Source organism: Anticarsia gemmatalis, chromosome 9 (genome assembly GCF_050436995.1).
Source record: "Anticarsia gemmatalis isolate Benzon Research Colony breed Stoneville strain chromosome 9, ilAntGemm2 primary, whole genome shotgun sequence".
NCBI lineage: Eukaryota > Metazoa > Arthropoda > Insecta > Lepidoptera > Erebidae > Anticarsia > Anticarsia gemmatalis.
In genome coordinates, this window is record NC_134753.1 from 639563 (window position 1) to 661113 (window position 21551).

At 39.8% G+C, this 21551-nt stretch overlaps 2 protein-coding genes across 2 annotated transcripts; one reads left to right on the forward strand and one right to left on the reverse strand.

Annotated features, from left to right (window-relative positions):
- Positions 1-315: 315 nt before the first annotated feature.
- Positions 316-11059, forward strand: Caf1-105 (chromatin assembly factor 1, p105 subunit). The gene is made up of 7 exons (XM_076118756.1): positions 316-541; positions 836-1066; positions 1354-1562; positions 1884-2153; positions 9297-9503; positions 9984-10129; positions 10330-11059. The coding sequence occupies exons 1-7, from the start codon at positions 413-415 to the stop codon at positions 10980-10982; spliced, it is 1845 nt and encodes a 614-aa protein (XP_075974871.1). The 5' UTR covers positions 316-412; the 3' UTR covers positions 10983-11059.
- Positions 11060-11480: 421 nt separating this feature from the next.
- On the reverse strand, positions 11481-21140 carry Tnpo-SR (transportin 3). The gene is made up of 11 exons (XM_076118755.1): positions 20862-21140; positions 19879-20775; positions 17690-17869; positions 17025-17188; positions 16351-16564; positions 15731-15886; positions 15177-15409; positions 13836-14156; positions 13406-13590; positions 12940-13180; positions 11481-12716 (listed from the first exon to the last, which is right to left on the reverse strand). The coding sequence occupies exons 1-11, from the start codon at positions 20973-20975 to the stop codon at positions 12656-12658; spliced, it is 2766 nt and encodes a 921-aa protein (XP_075974870.1). The 5' UTR covers positions 20976-21140; the 3' UTR covers positions 11481-12655.
- Between the last annotated feature and the right edge of the window lie 411 nt (positions 21141-21551).

Below are 21551 nucleotides of genomic sequence, written 5' to 3' on the forward strand. Positions count from 1 at the left end.
ATCTTTGTTTGATGGTATAATAAAAGATTAGAAATTGTTTAAGTTTGTATGAGACACATTTATAAGAACAAAATGATGCCAAGAGTAAGCAAATTCAAGCGAATAACTTTGATCACTAATCACATAATGCATTCCTTTGTACGTTTTAACAAAGAATAAAAAAATCTGGTGTTGTAAATAGTAGGTGAATAAATAAAAATATTTTGCTGTTATATAATATAGAAAGTGCTAATGTTAATCTCTCAGTAAGTTTTTATTAAAAGTTAAAAATATTGAGTAGTAGAAATTAAAATTTCTGCTGAGTTTGCCCGGTTTTAAAAAACAAAGTTTGTTTTGGCGCCAATTGTGACAGATCCTAGATTTACAGCTGCTTGCATTTTTGTTGTTGAAAAGTTATTATAAGGAATATATAATGAAATTCGCCATCCCGGAAATATCATGGCACAACCGGGATCCAGTTCTAAGTGTAGATTTTCAACCAAAGGCCGAAGCCTCTGAACCATTACGTCTTGCCACTGGAGGCACTGATTCTCATGTTCTGGTAAGAAAAAGCTTAAATTTTGGCTTATTGTAACTGAAGTGATATAAAAGTCTCATCTAAGACTCATCCTCAATGTAATTCAATAATTACTTTGTAGTTCAGAAGTGTCATACCGTAAATCTACTAGGAATAAAACAAATTGGTAAACTTCTATGACTTCTTATGACAGTGTTACAGCAATAAAGTGGTAACTTTACTGCTGTAACACTGTCAAATCAATGATTCCGATTCATTTAAATAACGATTTTTTGCCAAAACAAACCTCAACTTTTATTTTTCGATCTTTATTTCTAGATCTGGTACATATCTACAACAGACACAGGTTCAGTCAACTTAGAAGTGGCTGCAGACCTCACACGCCACCAGAAAGCAGTCAACGTGGTGCGATGGTCACCTAACGGCCAGTACTTGGCTTCTGGCGATGATGAGTCTATCATATTTATTTGGAAAAAGACTGACAAAGAACCTGTACCCTCTTTGGAGCAAAGTGAGGAGCAGTATAAGGAATCATGGGTTATACATAAGGTTTGTGTTTGATTTTTTTATAATTACCATAGTATTTTATTTTATTGCTCTCAGTAAAGTGTGTGTAAGTGTATCCCATACCTATAACAATGGCTAATTCCTTTAACAAATCCAGTTTAATAACTACAACATTTGGTTTGATTTCATGTAAAAGTATAAATGTAAATAAACCATAGAGGACCTAACCTCTTCCTGGTGCTTATAAAACAGTATGATTTCTAAACCTACATAATAAACTACTTGCATCATAAGCAATTACTGAATAATCAACATTGTCTTCTCTTTAGACACTCCGAGGCCACATGGAAGATGTCCTCGACATATCCTGGAGTGCCAACTCCCTCCACCTGGCATCAGGATCAGTGGACAATAAGCTGCTCATCTGGGATGTGTCTCGGGGCAAATACAGCAGTATACTCACTGACCACAAGGGGTTTGTGCAGGGAGTGTCCTGGGACCCTAAGGGACAGTTGATTGCTTCTGCTAGCACTGATAGGTATGTTATTTTTGAGTTACTTGTGATTATAAATATATGATTGTAAATGATGATAATATATTTTGGAAAAGAAGAGGAGGAATTCTGGGTGTTGTACTCAGAGCAAAAGGGTATTGCTATTTCAAGCAAGCATTTCTAATTATCAGATTTGTCATGTTTGAGTCTTCAGTGTTTCTTGTTGTATTTTGAACATGAAATTTTTATAGATTGGTTTTTATTAGATATTAACATGAAACTTTTATAGATTGGTTTTTTATTACAATATCACTATCCAGCCTCATGAAAATTACTTTAATTTCTAATATCGAAACTTTTTTCCAGGGTGTTCCGTACATTCGACGTCACATCAAAGAAAGTAACATCTCGCAGCAGTAAAGCCATCCTACCATTCCCAGCTGAACATCCACTGCACGACATCAAAGTGCGCCTGTACCACGACGATACACTACAGACGTACTACAGAAGACTGCAGTTCAGTCCTGATGGAGTACTGCTAGCTGTGCCGGCCGGCAAGATTGAACCAGAGCAGGGCAAGGTGGATCTTAAGCCTATGAATGCTGTTTATATTTATACCAGATATTCTTTGAAAGTGTAAGTACTTATATATATGTTCTATACCATTGTCCCACGCTAGGTGGGGTCGGCACAACATGTTTTCCTCTTCCACTCATCCCTTTCAGCCGTCAACTCTGTACTCACCCCTTTCTTGTTCATATCCTCTTTCACACAATCCATCCATCTCTTTTTTGGTCTTCCTCTACTTACATGTCCGCTTACATTCATATTCATCACTCGTCTCGTAACATGGCTTTCTTCTCTTCTCATGACATGTCCATACCATGATAGCCTCCTACTCTCTAGTTTTTCTGTGACTGCCGCAACTTTTAAACTTCCTCGAATGTACTCATTCCTTATCCTATCCACTCTTGTCACACCGCACATCCACCTTAGCATTCTCATTTCATTTACATGCATCTTTCTTTCATTCGTCTTTTTCATTGCCCAACACTCAGATCCGTATATGACAACAGGTCTGATGACCGTTTTGTAGATTTTCCCCTTGAGCTTAAGAGGCATTTTGGGGTCACACGTTGTACCAGAGACCTGTCGCCATTTCATCCAGCCAGCATTTATCCTATTATTCACGTCTCGGTCAATTTCGCCGTCGCTCTGAATGAGGGAGCCAAGGTACTTAAAATCGGAGCATACTGGCAGGGAAACGCCATTTAGAGCAATGGGGGAGAAATTTGAGGGACCACCAAAGTCGCAGTAAAGGTGCTCGGTCTTAGTTCGGCTGATCTTTAGTCCAACCTTCTCCAACCTCTCCCGCCATTGCTCGAGTCTGCTCTGTACTCCGGCTGCATCTTCTCCAACAAGTACAATGTCGTCGGCGAACAACATGCACCAAGGTGCCTCTCGTTGGATTTCGGCGGTTAAAGCGTCCAAGACAAGAAGAAACAGAAATGGGCTTAAAGCCGACCCTTGGTGCAAGCCTACAGCCACACTGAACTTGTCAGTTAACCCAGCTTCGGACCGGACGTGAGTACTAGCACTTTCATACATCGAACATACAATCCTTACATACTTCTCAGGCAGATTCTTCTTTCTCAAAGCCCACCACAAAACTTTACGAGGCACTCGGTCATAGGCTTTTTCAAGGTCGATGAAGACCATGTGCAGGTTTTTATGCGCATGTTTAAATTTTTCGCACAACTGGCGTAATGCGAATATTGCGTCTGTTGTGCCCCGTCCTGGCATAAAACCAAATTGGTTTTGGGTTACCTCGCACTCTTCTCTTATTCTTCTTTCTATCACTTTCTCCCAAATTTTCATACTATGTGACATGAGCTTTATTCCTCGGTAGTTGTTACATTCTTGTGCATCCCCTTTGTTTTTGTAAATAGGCACCAGTGTACTGTTGCACCACTCATCTGGTATAATCTCTTCCTGTAACAACTTGTTGAAGAATAAAGTCAGCCACTTGCATCCATCCTCTTTCAGAAACTTCCATACTTCAGATGGTATGCCATCTGGACCAACTGCTCTGCCGTTTTTCATGCTCATTACAGCCTTTCTTACTTCATCTATACTTACTTTCCTTATCATTCCTAAGTTCCTCGGTACTTCTTCTATTTCCTTGCTCCAATCATTCTCTTCATTCATTAACTTTTCAAAATACAACTTCCAGCGTCCTTTTATATCCTCATCGGCAGTTAAAACTTTTCCACTCTCATCTTTAATGCATTTTATTTTCGTAATGTCCCTTCCATTAATTTCTCTAGCTTTAGCTAACCGGTATAATTGCTTTTGTCCTTGGGGAGTTTCTAAGGATTTATATAGGTTGTCTTGGACTTTGCCCCTTGCAATAGCCACAGCTTTCTTAGCTTGTTTCTTACTTTCATTATACACCTTGCGTTTTTCCTCTCTCATAATGGGGTTACATATGTCCACACTTTTCCAGTCTTTAAATGCATCCTTCTTCTCTTTCAGTGCCCTTTGTACCTCTTCATTCCACCACCATGTATCTTTATCAATCATTCTTTTCCCTTTGCTCTCACCAAAAACATTCGTCGCCACACTCCTTACACAAGAAGCCATTTCATTCCAGCATTCATTAGCGGATTTCTTCCGTATATCATCTTCCATGTCTATCATCTTTTCTGTCACTCTCTTCTGGAATTCATCCGCACATTCTTTCTTTTCTAACATAAACCATTTCGTTTTCGGTAGAGGTTTTGGTCTACTTATCGCTGTTTTCAGTTTTATACATATCTTTAGGAGCATTAACCTATGTTGGGACACAAGTGGCTCCCCAGGTATGACTTTGCAGTCCTTGGCCGTGCTGAAGCTATTCCTTCTGAGCAAGAAGTAGTCGATCTGTGTGCTATGCGGACCACTTTTGTAAGTGATAAGATGTTGGTCCAATTTTTGAAAAAAGGTGTTTGCTATGGCCAGATCAAAAGTGTAAGTACTTGATTTACCTAAAATTCTTTATGCCCGAAAATGGCGAAATTTTATTTTATCTCCTTTACCATTTACTATTGTAAAGAGGGCCAACACTAATGTTACTAATGTTGAGGTTGGCCAACACTAATATTACACATGCTGAGGTTGGCTAACTTATTATTATTGTTTGTGATGTTGGTCAACCATGTTGTTGTCTGTGAATATTTTAATAAATTAGTTTACCGCCAAATCCCGCGTTTGTTTGATGTTTCATTGGCGACGAGGATTAAAACGAACAATAACTTTTTATATTGCGTGATATTATATAGTGGTTCAAAATGCCGATCGGGAAGCTGGAAACATTTGATTTAAATAGTAAACAGTGGCAACCGTACGTACGGAGAGTAAAACAATATATTGTGCTGAACGAGGTGAAAGCCGAACTTCATGTTCCATTGTTAATAACAGTTGTGGGCGACTTAACATATCAATTAATGTGCGATTTATGTTCACCGGCACACCCTGAGACGAAGTCATTTGAAGATCTAGTCAAATTAGTGGCGGATCATTTAGAACCGCAAAGATCGGAGATTGCCGAGCGCCATGTTTTTAGACTGCGTCGGCAAAAGGCGGGAGAATCCTTGACGGAGTATTTGGCGAATCTCAAACACCTCGCCACCACGTGTAATTTTGCCGAAAATCTCGAACAAAATTTACGAGATCAATTCGTGTCTGGATTAGCAAGTGAGGCGATGAGATCCAGGATATTCGCTGAAAAAGAAATACAATATAAAGAATCTATCGAACTAGCGTTGGCTCTGGAGGCAGCGGAGAAGCACGCCGAGGTTAGCGGGTCGACGACGGTGGTAAACTCAGATCAGCAGGCTGAAGGCGGTTCAACAGGCGAGGGACTGCATTTCGCGCGCAGTGGTCGCGGCGGCGCGCGCGCGGCCGTCACCGGAGCGCCGCGCGGACGGCGGGAAACGGCGGGAGCGCGCGCGGGCGCATGTTGGCGCTGCGGTAAGGCGCACCCGGCAGAGAGGTGTCGATTTAAAAGCTACAATTGTGATGTTTGTGGGGAGAGAGGACACCTAAAAGTGATGTGCAAAGTAGGGCGCGGTGGTGGTCGACAGAATTTCGTAAGTGATGTGTCGGAAGAGGACATGTTCAACATTAAGATGGCGGTTCAACAAGGTAACAATCCATATTTTCTTGACTTGACGATCGATAGCCGGGTTGTTAAGTGTGAAGTGGACACCGGGAGTCGTATTTCGGCCATAAGTGAAGATATGTTTGAACGTTTGTTTGCTAATAAGAAAATAATTTGTGATAATCTGGTTCTACGTAGTTATTCAGGCTCATCAATTGAATCGCGAGGTTACATCGAAGTAGACGTGAGATTTGGTAATGTGAAAGCGAAATCATTACGTTTGTATGTAATTCGGGGCGGAGCGAGACCTTTATTAGGACGTGACTGGATTCGAGCCTTAAAGATAACTCAAATTAACTTCAATGCAATCAACGATGATCAATTGGTGAACCAACTAGGTAAAGAATTTCCCGAAGTGTTCAGTGATAAGTTAGGTACCTGTAAACGCCCTATTCAACTACAGCTGACTGATAAAGAACCGGTTTATGTACGCGCTCGGCCGATGCCCCTTGCACTTCGCGCGCGAGTCGAACGCGAGTTAGTACGCCTCGAGGCGGATGGGTCTATTTATCGAGTTGATTATTCAGATTATGGAACTCCGATAGTTCCAGTAATTAAGAAAAACGGAGATATACGGATTTGCGGTGATTATAAGATCACGATTAATCCAAAGTTAAAACGGGATTATTATCCTTTGCCGCGTATTGAAGAATTGTTTGCAAATTTAAGCGGAGGCATAAAATTCACAAAAATTGATTTGAAGCATGCTTACGAACAGTGTATACTTACGGAAGACTCACAACCTTATACTGCTATTACAACACACGTAGGTACATTTGTATATCGACGAACACCATACGGGCTCTCGTGTATTCCAGAAAAGTTTCAAAAATTAATGGAAGAAACATTGCGAGGAGTACAGGGTTGTGTAGTATTTTTAGACGATATTTGCGTTACCGGGAATACAATTAGGAACCATAATAATAATCTTAGAGCAGTACTTGAGAGGTTGCGTGACACAGGGTTTACTGTAAAATTAAGTAAGTGTAGCTTCTTACAAGATAGTGTAAAATATGTAGGATATATAATTGATAAGGATGGTTTAAGACCAGACCCAACAAAGGTGGAAGCCATTTCCAATGCACCGCGGCCACAGAATGTGTCACAGCTTAAAAGTTTTTTGGGAATGATTAATTACTACGGTAAATTCATACCAAACTTAAGTACTTTGTTACAACCTTTACATAGTTTATTAAAAAAACATGTAAATTGGAAATGGAGTTCTGAATGTGAACAGGCTTTTGCGGCAGCGAAACAATCTCTCCTGAGTGAACGTCTCTTAGCACATTATTCGGAAGGGCAACCACTTGTGCTATCAGTAGATAGTAGTGCATATGGGTTGGGAGCGGTACTAGCGCATCGATACTCGGATGGCAGTGAAAGACCGATTAGTTGTGTATCGCGCACGCTCAATTCAGCTGAACGCAATTATAGTCAACTTGACAAGGAGGCACTCGCTATACTGTTTGGTGTTACAAAGCATCATCAGTATTTGTTTGCGCGGAGATTCATTTTACGCACAGACCATCAACCTTTAACGCATATATTTGGAACTAAAGGGGGAATTCCACAAACGGCTGCCAGTCGCTTACAGAGATGGGCAGCTCGACTAGCTGCGTATGATTTTTCAATAGAATTTGTACGATCAGCTGATAACGGTCCGGCCGATGCACTATCGCGATTACCTTTGTCTTGGGAGGTTTGTTCAGCTGACGCTATAGATTATATAAATTTAGTGCAAGAGTGTTTGCCAATATCTTACAAAGATATTGCTAGAGAAACAGAATGTGATGTGTTACTTAGTAAGATTAAAGGGTATATTCTTTTTGGTTGGCCATCGACGCCAAGCTGTGATGCAGAAAGTCCGTATTTTGCCAGGAAAAATGATTTTATTGTTGACCAAGGTTGCATTATTTACAAATATAGAATTGTAGTGCCACATAGTCTGCAAAATAAAATTTTGAAAGAAATTCATGAAGGTCATCTAGGAATGAACAAAATGAAAAGTTTGTCGCGAAGTTATGTATATTGGGCGAGTTTAGATCGAGACATCGAGCAAGTGTGTAAATCATGTGCGGCCTGTCGCACTGTACTGGACGCTCCACCTCGATCTCAGCTTCATCCCTGGGAGTTCCCATTACACCCATGGCAACGCGTTCACGTGGATTTTGCGGACTGTGGAGGCCGGCGTTATTTAATCTTAGTAGACGCACACTCAAAATGGATAGAGGCAATACAAATGCAAAGTACTAATGCGGATCGTACAAGTAATGTTTTAAGAAGTATATTCGCGCGTTTCGGCTTACCATCACAGCTCGTCACCGATAATGGTCCACCATTTTCATCACAGGAATTTAAAGAGTTTTGTAATAATAATTGTATTAAACATACAACATCGGCGCCTTATAGACCTCAGGGGAACGGTGCTGCAGAAAACGCTGTTAAAACCGTTAAAAAAGCTATTAAAAGAGCCTTGTTTGAGGGGGTAGATGTAGATGTAGCTTTAAATAAGTTTCTTTTTCAATATCGAAATTGTGAACACGCGACTACCGGAGTGTCACCAGCGATAGCTTTGCAGGGGCGGCGACTTCGTAATCGCCTTGATGTCATTCGGCCCGACAAAGCTGCTACGGTACGTGAAAAGCAAGAGCTGCAGGTCGAGCGTGCCTCAGGCAAGGATAGGGATTTTCTAGTAGGGGACGCGGTGTTAGCTCGCGATTATACGACTAGGGGACATAAGTGGGCCGAAGCTACTGTAAGTAAGAAAACGGGCCCGGTCTCATATAAAGTAGAAACAGGGGATGGAACAGTGTGGCGTAGACATGCGGATCAACTTATTAAATCTGATAACAAAACACGACATTCATTATCACGAGTGAGTGATGGTTCAGCTAAAATAGATTCTGACATGAACGATAAACCTGAGGTCGATAAGGATGCGGGTGAGGAGAAGTTTGAGGATGCGTCGGATGGTGATATAAAAGTTTCAAATACATCAGCAGAACCGTCAACTCTGACATCTTTGCCTCAAACTTCCGCTATATCTGCTCGTGCATTACGTGCATTAAATCGAGCCAAAAGAAATGAAATGTAATTGTAAGGATAATAATAATTATTAGATGTTAAGTAAAATTAGTTTGTTTGAGATATCTGTAGTGGTTTTTATAGCTTAGTGGGGAGATATGTAAAGAGGGCCAACACTAATGTTACTAATGTTGAGGTTGGCCAACACTAATATTACACATGCTGAGGTTGGCTAACTTATTATTATTGTTTGTGATGTTGGTCAACCATGTTGTTGTCTGTGAATATTTTAATAAATTAGTTTACCGCCAAATCCCGCGTTTGTTTGATGTTTCAACTATAATACAGTGTAAAAGTGAAAATACTCTGGTTTTGAGCTGATCACAGAAAGTAATATTCCATTTATTATGCATCTAAATAACACAAATATACTCTTTTTGAAGTTCGTATCAATGGTCTGGAGTTGTTACAAACATGTCATGATTCTCATTGCCATGAAGACACTACTAAAACTATAGTTTAAACGTAGATAAAAATAATTTGTCGCTCTACAGTCCAGCGTGTATCCTCCCGTGCGGCGAGCCAGCTCTCGTAACCCGTTGGTCGCCGCGGCGGTATGCGGTCCGGGCGGATGGCCCTTCGCCCGCCATCCCGACTGCCCGCCGCATGTTGCTGGCTGTGGGCACCAAGCGCTCCGTGCTCATATACGACACGCAGCAGAAGACTCCTATCGCACTCATCTCTAATATACATTATACTAGGTAAGCTGTTTATTTCACTCATCAGCAGTGTATAGGCCTTTTTGTCTTAATATCTCCAGTTAAATGATGCTTCTAATATTTTTAACGATAGGTATGTTCTACTCTTATAAAAAAGCATTTTAAAAGACCTTCCTGTCTATAATAATAGCAATTTAAAAACTAAAGATTATTCATCTTGAAACCTAAAAACAGGTGACCATCTAATCTATACTATACTAATATTATAAAGCTGAAGAGTTTGTTTGTTTGAACGCGCTAATCTCAGGAACTACGGGTCCGATTTGAAAAATTCTTTCAGTGTTAGATAGCCCATTCATCGAGGAAGGTTATAGGCTATTTATCATCACCCTGCTACCAGTAGGAGCAGAGTACCAGTAAAAAATGTTTCGGAAACGGGGAAAATTTTGCCCCATTCTCTCTTATGTGACGCAAGCGAAGTTGCGCGGGTTAGCTAGTCTTATTATATTTTTTCCTCCTCAGATTAACAGATCTAACATGGTCGCCCGACGGCCGGACCCTGGTAGCGTCCAGCACAGATGGATACTGTTCTGTCATCACATTCGGAGAGGGCGAGCTCGGCGAGGTTCTACCTGATGATGTACCGGAACCTACACCTCCAGCAGCAGGTACTACTACTTCAAATATCCGGTTATCTCATAAATTAGTTAAAATCCAGTTATTCTCTTCCCCACTATGTAGTGGGGAAGAGAATAACTGGATTTTTCTCTTAAAAATCAAACATAATGCATATCCAGAAATGTCTATTTTCTAATAGTAAATCACAGATTAATCTGAATACTTTATTCAATTTGTTTTTAATTCACAGAACCTATGGAAGTAGAAGAAACTCCAGACACAAAAGAGGACAAGAAACCTGAAGAGGCAAAGCCAGAACAGAAAGAACCCAAAACTCCTACAGCAAAAGAAACTCAGAAGAACAAAATAGACTCATTTATTAAGTTCAAAGCACCAGGTGAAAAGTCTCCTAAGAAACAGAAAATCGAAGTACAACAAAAAACTCCGGTCAAAATAGATGTGTTAGAAGAAGTAGCGATGCCTTCCTGGTCAGATAATAGCAGCAGTGAGATCATAAAGCCAAAGGAAACTAAAGATTCCGAAGTGATGATCATAGATGACAGTGAAGATATCAAACTAGTTTACGATGAAACTCAAGGCGCTAAATCTTCAAGCCAGTCGCCTGATTCACCCAAAGCGAATACTACAAAAGATTCGCCTAAAACTACTGATAAACCTACCATCCAACTGGGTACACCGAAAAGCAATCAAAATCCGTCTAAAAGTCAGCCAGGTACTCCTAAAAGCACTCAAAGTACTTTAGAGAGTAGCAACTTCTTGAAACAGGCGAAGGTAACTGATGTAAAAGAAGCGGTCGCTGTAAAATCAGCGCCAAGTCCTAAAGCTCCCAGACGAGTCAGTTTCGTCACACTCTCAAGCCCCAAAAATGCTAAGAAAAAATAGTTTAATTTATATTTAAGTTCAATGTAAGATATTATGTTAAGAATGGATGTTTATGAAATAAATTCGTTTTACATATATTTTATGATCTTTATTAATATTTTACATAGATGTGTTAAAACTAAATGATGAGGCACTCTCGAGCTCCCCAAAGCTCAAAGATGCTTCGCACCGAATTGGACTTATGCTAGAGGATTGGTAAATGTAAGTACAGCTGATTGTAGACTTATCACCAAAAAACGTGGCGAAGTACAGTACATACTAAATTATGTGATATTTGATTATAGACATATAATGCTAAATTTTCTTAGTAGACATAAACTGCAAACACTGCGGTCGGATTCTACCGCGTGTTTGAATATATTTTTGGCCAATGGATTAATTTCCAAATTAGAATATTTATACAACTATGCTAACGTCTGTCTTTCCGTGGAAGATGCCAAAAGGTTCGCTCTATATCACATTGATATTACTAATTACTAAATAAATAAAAAACAAATATAAAAGTAAACATTTATAATAAATATTTACAATTCAATGCGTAGTTTTATCACATTTTAAATAAGAGTGAGTATATAACAAAATATATTTTCGTCAATCGAAAGTATTCCTACTTACCTAACTCATTGCTGTGATACGTCGTTTGATCAAAGAACAAAACAATTATTACTTGTACACGAAGTTTTCTTGTAGAACTAAAACATTTTAAAAGATCTATCAAACTAAGGGCACGGTAATGGAGACTTACATTTTAGAAAACCAATTCTTTTTTGGTTCAAAATTCACAGCTCGAAGAAATCAATGACTAATTTGAGCTTATTTTTTGTGAATTTACTCAAGTCTCCATTAGCGGGCCCTAATGAAAGAGTAACATATCAATCGTAAAAAAACCTGTTATTTGTTTTATATTCACTAAGAAGAAGAAAGACATGGCATCACGAACACTGCTACCATGTATTACAAATAAGTTTAAAAACAACACTCACATTGATCAATCATAAATGCAATCACGGAAAAACACAAATAATTTATATAAAAGACAACATAAAAAGTACTACAATCAAAATTAAATCAGATATTGCGTATTTATTGCAACTCTTTACAAAGAACGTTCAGTACTCTTAGCCAGATTTACAAACATTGTCTTTTTAAACCTTAAACCTATCAATTTAAAAGATATAAAAACTATTATGACTACAAGAAAACATCGTGTTGACAAATGAAATAGTTGTAACAAATAAAAGGTAGACTCTACGTATACACGTATGATATTGCTCATAATTCACAACTTACTACATTTAGTAGCGTTGTAATGCTCGCGACTGTAGCGACGTTATAAGACTAGTATTTTAAGATACCCTTTCCCAAACTTAAATTGTGATAGTATCTAATATTATGCAGATTTGGAAGTAAATACAATAATTTATTTAGATATTATTGTTTATTTAGAAACTTTTAATTGGTTAGCGTGTACATATGAGGGTGGGTGTTTTGCCTATACCGGTCGGTAAATAGAGCTGTCGCCACAAGTCTCGATTTATAATACAACAGTTAACATTATTTGTTGATTAGTCTCGTACACGTTTGTTCAAGGTGATACTTTACCGCGTCGTGAAGGTCGCTCAGTCTCATACGAGCGACTAGTTGTGATATAATTAGTCGTATATTGTAAGGGTTTATCGGTACAGTCTCGCAAAGTCGCGTAGTAGCCGGGTCATCTCCTTGTTCTTTTCCGCTCTGAAATGGAATAAAATGACTTAATTAGTTTTACGTTTTAAGACATCAGTCAAACACACGAATTTTACGATTTGAACGTTTTACAATAACCACAATCTATGGGCCATTTTATTCGTTCGAAAAGTGTTTTCACACAGTTAGTAAACATAAGAATGTTTGATGACATTATGAAGAATGCAAAGGTAGAAAGCAGGGACAGGAGAAAGGCTGGAGCATGGTGTACCTGAGCGCGTACTGGTGGAACTGGCGCTGCTGCTGCGGCGTGGCGGCGGCGGGGCGGGCGGGCAGGCGCTGCAGCGCCGCCAGCAGCCACTCGGCGCCGGCGCCGCGCTGCCACGCCAGCAGCTCCAGCAGCACCTCGCCCACCTCGGCCAGCATGTACGAGTGCAGGTGCAGCACGCTGGCCTCCAGCAGCGCCGCCGTCATGTCCTCGCCGTGCCGCAGCAGCGCGTCGTCCGCCAGCTCTGCACCAACAATGTAACAATGTTGCATATCATTCAGTTTCAAACAGAAGCGTAGTTTTTTGCGAAAGGTTTTTAGACCAATAAAGATACTGATTCAGACGCAATTTTTCGCGTAATAGAAATATGTGCTTAATTCATAGTCTTTATATCAAATCTTTGGCCAAATGACTAGAAAATGTTAATGTAATCATAACGGTCGTCGGTACTAGAACGAATGGACGTTACTTTTCAACTGCAGCTTGTCGGAAGCGCGCGGCTTGTTGGCGATCTTGATGAAGTCATAGAGGAACTTCATGACAGAGGAGTTGGCCTCGCGGTGGTCCAGCGAGCACGCCAGCGTGGCGCACTGCAGCACCGTGTTCAGCGCCGAGTCTGACGACAGGAACTCCAGTGGGATGCGTTGCAGGAACCTGCGCAAAACAACAGATTGTTAATAGTGTGTTACTCAAATGTCATATGTAATTTTTAATTGTATGCTAGTTTATGTTAGGCGAGATGGTGTAAACCAAATTCAAATTATTCAAAATTAGATGATTTTGTGTATGCTTAGTTTATCTAAGCGTATGATCAGTTCTGCTAGTTCAGAAACTAGTTTATGGGAGAATAAGGCAAAAAGTGGGCATTATTCAGTTTATTTGTGGGTATAAAGTCTTACCGTATGCAGAGTCGAAAGAGGTCGTCGACGGTGTCGGGGTTGTCTTGCAGGCCCCCGGGCTGCTGCAGCAGGTGCAGCGCGCGCGGCATGATGTCCTGCAGCAGCGCCACGAGCGGCGCCACGGCGGCGGGGTCGGTGTGCAGCTCGTCCAGCAGCACGGACGCCAGGTACAGCACGCACGAGTGCGGCGCGCGCCCGTACAGGCGCTGCAGGCGGGCGGCGAGCGCCGGGGCTAGTGGCGCCGCGCGCCGCCCGCTGCAGCGCACGCCGAACCGCACCGCGCGGCACCAGCGCTCCATCACGCGCCCGTCCGACCCGTACCTGCGCCGCACCGGGGCAATGCACACTTGTAACGATGTCTCCACATTTATTTAATTGATTTGGATCGGTTGTTGAATGATAAAGTAGTAAACGAGCGATGGATTAGACGAACCTGTATAAATAATAGATCGCTTAAAGGCATTTCAACTTCAAATCTCCGTGAAGATCAGGTTGCGTTATCCAGAGTGTAAAATCAATCAAACACTGAACATTTCGGGAAATTCTTTACATAGTCGTTTCACCAAAATCATCTCGCTCCGCCCCGAATTAGGTACATACAGCCATAGTGATATACCCCTTTCACATTACCAAATCGCACACCTATTTCGATGTAACATAATAAACATATTGATTCAATTTGTGAACCCGACCTACGTAGAACCAAATTATCACATAATATTTTCTTATGAGCAAACAAACGTTGAAACACACCTTAATCATGGCCAAAATACGACTCCCGTTGTCCACTTTACACATAATAACCGAACTATCGATCGTCGTGTCAACATTTTGTTGTTGCATCGATACCTAGAACCGCCATCTTACGGTTTGGCGGTAAACTTTGCTTCATAAGAGTTGACCAACATCAGAAACAATAATGATAGTGTTGGCCAACATCAACATTATTTTTTTTTTGTTATTCCGTTTTACGGCTTAACAATTTAAAAATTTTAGTGTTGGCCATCTAAACACAGAGAACACGATTTTTTTTTATTACAACCCTTTAACCGCCACCTTGGAAAAAGAGGTTGGGCTGGGGGACAAGGATAGCGACCCCCCAAATTTGAACTTAAGCTTCTGCTGACCCCCAACACGTAGAAAAAATAAAATTGCGAGAAACGCAAGCTAAGACTTGAAAAAATTATCATTATTAAGAGATATACTCATAGGTGTTATGACGTAGGCATCCGCTTAGAAAGAATTTTGATGAAAAATAGGGGAAGAAAGTTTGTGCTCCTAAGTTTTTTTGTTTAAGTTACAAATTACGCGAGCAAAAGCTATTATAAAGTTTGTACTCACTTCTCCAGGACCTGCTCCAGCACGGGCCAGGCGTCAGCGAGCGCCGGCACGCAGGGGTGGTTGTTCTCGGAGGCCAGGATGGTGACGTCGACGTCGCGGAACAGCGCCGCCACGCGGTCCAGCCACACGGCCGGGTCGCTCGCCGTGCCCTTGCGGACCTCGCCGCCTGACTTCACTACTTCTAGTAGACCGTTGATTTGAAGAGCTACGGCTTCACGCATCGCTACTGCCAGCTGCAAGATACAAAAATGGTTTTGTTGATAATTTTTGTTTTGAAATTATTTCGGTTAATACTTTTTGACGTACAAACTGAAAATGAAAACATTTTTTACACTTTTAACAATGTGGCATAATCTAATCTACAAAAAAAAACGTATTCTGAAACACAGAGTATCTTGTTGGACCATACTAAATTCGGAAACTGCAAATTAGGTTAGAAGATAATATTTCTCATAGATAAAGAGAAATATTCCTAATATTCTTATGCTACACTATTGCTGGTAAAAGTCTTATATTCAGCATAAACAGCAGTAAAGCTATTGAACACATGGTACCTGGTCGTGCGGCAGTCGTCCGATAGCAGACGCCAGCGCTCGCATGAGCGCGGCGGAGGCGAGCGGCGACAGCGCCAGCTCGTCGCTGGCGGCGGCGGCGCGCATCAGCGACGACACGTGGCTCGACGCCTGTGAGCGACACGCCTTGCAGATGTTCTGCGGACCAGTTTATTATAATTAGACATAATTGATATGTTAAACTGATTACTATGACTAGTACAAGTTGGCTGAAACGTCAAATAGACTAACGGCCAGCTTTTTTTATCAAAAGTAACAACCAACGTAAAAATGATGGTCATTTTTACTTTACCTTAGTACTTTGACTGTTACTTTTGAAGGAGAAACGTGCCGTAAGGCAATAATATGCATGATCCAGTTAACCCAAATGTAATTTATAATCAAACGTTATTTCAGGACATAAAAATAATAGAACATCATTAGATGATAGACTAATATAAGATATAAGGATAAACAAAAGAAGAAATATCGTCTCTGTGGCACTGCCGGTATGCGACTGCAGATCATGAAGTCTGAGAAAAGTAGTTTTCCTCTTTCCTAAATCATATTAGAATATTTCTCAATACATAGAAATCTCTTTATTTTCATAACTTTTAACTGACCTGTAAAGCAGTAGCAGCGGCATAAGCCAGCTGTTTATTCTGCAATGCTCTGATGAGGAACTGCAAGCAGGGTTCCAGGCACTCCCCGTGACGTTCGATCCATTCACACAGCTCGCCTAGCAGCAGGATGCAGGTCTTGCGCACGGCCAAGTGTGTGCCTTCAGGCATCGAGAGAATGGCTTCCACTACCATTGGTACGTATGTGTACTCTTCACTGTAGAATATTAGATAAAAAATTTAAATGCCTTGGAGATGGTAATTTTAAGGTGTTTAAATTGTGGGAGTAAATATAGTCAGAGAAATTGTTTATACATGAGAAATAAATATCTATGCATTCAAAATTACTTGTTAAAGACTGATAAAGTCATCGCACAGCCTTAACTATAGAAGTTAGAAACATTAATGTTTAAAGAGGGGTGTCTTTTATGATGTAGGTATGTACCCCTGAGAAAGACTTTTTTTAAGTAATCCGGGGTGGATTACTTAAAAAAAGTCTAATGGAATAAAATAGGGGACGAAAGTTAGCATGAAAGTTCGTCATTTTCGGAGCTTGAAGCAAGAAGCACTTTAGAGATTTCCGTTTGCAATATATCTACTTTCTTGAATATTGACAAGTTATTAAGTGTACCTGCCTAATGTTATTTTCCTAAGGTGTCATGTTCAATCCTACTCACGGTAGCGTATTCTTGGCAACACACTGCATGACAAAGAGCGCGGCTTCCGTCTGTTCCCAGGAGATGTCTGCCTGGAGAGCCGCGAACATCTGGCGGAATACCGAGCTGCTGCCCACGATGAACACCACATCCTTGATCAGACCCATCACTTTGACGCGGAACTCCTGGAGAAGAGGGTAGCATGTTAAGGATTTTAGTTTACTAAAGCAGGTAGATTTTGCATTCGATAGTAGCAATAGTTATGGTAATTAGTTCACTGGTCCAGTGCAGGCAAGGACTTTGCAGAATTTGCATTAAATAAAGCGACTAAAGGATCAGAGATTGCTTTAACATTTAAATCAATAGCCTTCAGCAACTTTCAGCTACTGCACTATGATAAGTGCCAGTTGTTTTACCCTTTTACTGTCCTTCTGCTGGGCAATGGTCTCCTTCCAAACGAAAGAGGGTTCAGCAGAAAATAATTTACATCAAACAATCCTTTAGTTTCACTTCAAACCAGCGTTCAATCCTGTGCTAGTTTGAAGTTTAAAACTACGATTTGACATTAAATTTGTTCGAACCAATCGAATTAGATTTTCGACTCAATATGTATATTAGTAAGCCTGCAGGCCTTAACACAATTTTTATTATCCAAAAATTTTATGATTATAGATGGTAAAACTTACATAGAACTCATCGCCTTCATCCGGCAGCTGCGTATGATCAGGCTCGCACTGGCAATGTCTCGCGAGAGCTTCGAGCAGCCTCTCGATGTGAGGCTTGAAGGCATCCGTGAGTGTCTGATAGTCCCTCTGGTACACCTCCTCGGACAACCGGTACCAAAGGTTGAACGTGATCTCTGCCACCTGGAGACAAATTATAACTCGTTGGAAAAAGGCTTCAGCCAGCCTATAGACCCTCAATTTTAAACGAAATCAACGATCGCGATTTTGCTACTTGTAGTTAAGGGTTATTTTGTTGTTTACGAGCATAAATATGTGTACACTTAAGACTGAATGTTTCAAAGTTACAGTGACAGTATCATGACAATAATATGTTTATTTGAAGCTCAGTTCGTATAAGTGTCTACATATTTAGTCTCGTGACTGTACAACTGAATAGCTTGCTCAAAAACTGTTTTCAATTTACTATTTAGTGTCGCGGAGTTTTACAATTTAATGGCTGTCGTGTCGTCTATGGGTAGAAGAATTTACTCTAGTACTTTTTCAAGTCTAGCTTCAAGGGAACGGAGATCGCGATTGTCAATTTGAAAACAGATCAAAATTGAGCGTCTATCGGCTGTCGACGTTATTAATTCGGGGCTTGTAGAGCTACTCAACATAGCAATGAAGAGTCGAAACTGGGAGTGAAGGGCGAAACCGGAGGACATCCCGGAGGTTGAACACCGAGCCAGTGAGAGTTATGTTTAGCTGGTCAGCGAGGGTGAGAGCACTCAGAGCAGTCCAGTGAACAGCCATGTAGGCGGAGTGGAGTGAGGGTGGTATGTGGGAGGCTGCGCCATCAGAACATGTGGAACTTAGACAGACCGCCATCTCGGTTAGCGACGGAAACCTGTTAAGAAATGGTAAATATTTATTCATTTCTCAGCAGGATTTTGTGGCGATAAATTTTAATTACGCGTCCGTCTAATTTAAATAACGAGATTTGGGTACGTACGGTATCTTTTTGAAAAATGACGATGATATTGTCTGATTTTATATTAGTACATAGAAACTACGACGATTTCAAACAATATTAGTTTGCAGTAAGTTTTTAAATGTTTTTTTGTTATAATAACGGATAATACAGACTAACGGATTAGAGATATCAGTCAAAAAATCTATTGTTATGAGGTCAATGAACTATTTGAACATGATGTTATATACCTTAAGAATAAAGTCTAATTTCGTATTCTTTAGCACTTGCCTATAGAAAAGCAGCATAATATAAACTCGTATGTGGTATATATGTTGTTAATTACGAATAATGTTTTGTTGTTATAATATTGTGGCTTCAACTAGAGTAGAATTAAAAATGTGAAAAGACAAGAAGATGCTTTCACTGATCTCTTAGAGCTACCAAACCTCTGTACAAAATAGGCAATATGGTTTGTCACTAAGAAATACAACCCAACATGATAATATTCTCATTCATGCCTTCTTTACCAGGCTTCCTTGTATTACCGAGTGAGTCAGTAGATTACATGTAATTATCTATGTGATATAACAGTGATATCATTACGCATTGTATCAATTTACCTGTTATTTTGAATAAGTAATTATTTCATATCTTATTGTAATTATTACTAGGAATATATAATTATTTCTATATGCAGGATTATACAACTTTGGCAATTTGTTTTATGTTGTAGTGATAGTGATAAGGTCAGGATGACCTTCTTATCAGTTAACTGTCCTATCAATGTTTTAATCAAATATAATTTTGATGACATGTTTGAAAAACTTTAATATATCTCAATGTAGTCACACTGTTCAGCAAGGCATATTTAAGAAAATACTTGAAGCGCTAGCATGTTTTCAATTTCTAATCTAAACTTTATAATATGTCAATAATAATTGTTTGGAATCAAAAATAAAGAATACATATTCATGAGGGGTGTGTCATTCTTTATCTAAAGCTTATAATAATGTAAGTAGATTATCTGACGGCGAAAAAGCATCTAATAACTGTTATTCTCAGGCATATGTAAGTATTTCCTTAAGTTATAAATATTCACTATAGCTTGTGGTTTCAAATAACAATACTAAAGTCCAACACAATAGGCATTAGTGTTTCATTGTTAATACATCATTAACTAGATCACCCCATAAAGTAATTACGTAGAGTGATTAGCGCACATAACTTAATCACATACCTCGTAATCATGATGTCCCACGCACACCAGTGCCAGTTCCAAAGACCGCATAGCAAAGTGCGTGCTCCCTCCAGACATAGATATTATGATCTTCTCAAGGAAAGTCTCAGCAAGCTCAGTAAACACTCTCGCATAATTTGTAGCTTTCTCATCCTCCTCATGAGCCACTGCCATGTGATAACTCTCCTCCAAAGCCGAAACACTCTCAAATAATAGTCTCTCTATGTTGTCATTGTCATTACTATTACTTTCCTCTAAACAGTGCAACAACGCACATATACAGTCAGACGCAGCATCGTGAAGCGTGTTTATAGAATTATGATCCCTTAAAACTTGTAAACTGAAGCCTATGACCGCATTCTGAGGCACCTCCTGTATATTTATAGCCCTCACCTGTATCCAAGATGTCATACACTTGATTATTTTTAATGCAACATGTGTATTCTGAGAATTTGTGATGCTCTCTTTTAAAAAAAATGTTACACTGTTTGCGTTTGAGCGTAATTCACCCTTAATGTCTTCTCTCCTGTTTTCACCGAGTTTTAAACTAGAAGAATCTATTTCTTGAGGTAGCACTGTCAATATTTCAAGCAGGGCAAAATCATTTCTGTTTGAAAATGAATTTATAAAGTCACTAATACAGTTTTGCCAGGAGGGCATTTGAAGGGCTAGGTCTGCAAGTGCGAGAGACAGCTGTGTAAGCACTGACGCACTCGTCTCTGGTGATGTATGCTCCAGGTGCGACACCAGCGAGTCCCGCAGCGACACATGAGCCTCCACCGGCAGCTCGTACAGACTGTGCTGCACCTTCGATCTCATCGTCTGAGCGGCGAAGTAACATGAGTTTAAGTCTTTTTTCTGCTGCAAAAGTTCGTCGGCTATATTCCACGCACGTATCTGAAAAACAAGGCACCATATTGACAATCTGGTAACAGTCTCTAAGTAAGTATACAGAAATAGTGATTAGGCTAAAGGTTACTCACGGATTTTTGTACTTCGGCGAGCCATCGCGAGGCTTTTTCTTTTTCGGACGCATTAGGGTTATCATACAAGGCGCTTATGGCCTGGTAAATAGTGTCCATAGTAGGGGCATCCATGTTGATAGACCGGTAATTCACTAACTAATATCAGCGCCACACAACCGTAACACTTATATCATACACTATCATATCTAAAAACGTGGAAAATGACCTAAAAAACTCAAATAATTAACAAATAAGCAAAAGTCGAAGGAATGCTTGACTGAAAGCGACCATAAACAATTAATGTTGCAACTTGCAATGTCTGCACCAAAATTCTACGTGGTAATTATTTATTAATGACATCTGTTTCTTAAATATAATAAACGTAGTATGACAAAACGATAGCCAAAGAATAAATTATTGGTCACGTAAAGTGCCTAACTTATCTTATTTGGTAAATATTTTGTATTGTCTGATTATATTAGCTCTTGGTGTACATTTTTATGCTGGCAACAATATTTTAAATGTCGACGTCAAACGTAGGAACGTTCAAAAACAGCAATTGTTTTTTTAAACCGTTTTGAGAATTGTTACAAATAATTTATTTCGCATAATATAGACAAGTAAAACGCGTACAATTTATTTAACTTAGCTTTTTTAATACGAAATTTGAAAAAATGTTAATTGAATTAATAATATTATTTACGAAAA

Coding starts and splice junctions, on each gene's coding strand:
- Tnpo-SR (XM_076118755.1), bottom strand. CDS start 20,975: ATGGATGCCCCTACTATGGACACTATTTACCAGGCCATAAGCGCCTTG. Junction 15,887..16,350: donor CCGCTGCTACTGCTTTACAG/GTCAGTTAAAAG, acceptor ACTGGTCCGCAG/AACATCTGCAAGGCGTGTCG. Junction 13,181..13,405: donor CGACAAGCTGCAGTTGAAAA/GTAACGTCCATT, acceptor TTGTTGGTGCAG/AGCTGGCGGACGACGCGCTG.
- Caf1-105 (XM_076118756.1), top strand. CDS start 413: ATGAAATTCGCCATCCCGGAAATATCATGGCACAACCGGGATCCAGTT. Junction 542..835: donor GCACTGATTCTCATGTTCTG/GTAAGAAAAAGC, acceptor CTTTATTTCTAG/ATCTGGTACATATCTACAAC. Junction 2,154..9,296: donor ACCAGATATTCTTTGAAAGT/GTAAGTACTTAT, acceptor GTCGCTCTACAG/TCCAGCGTGTATCCTCCCGT.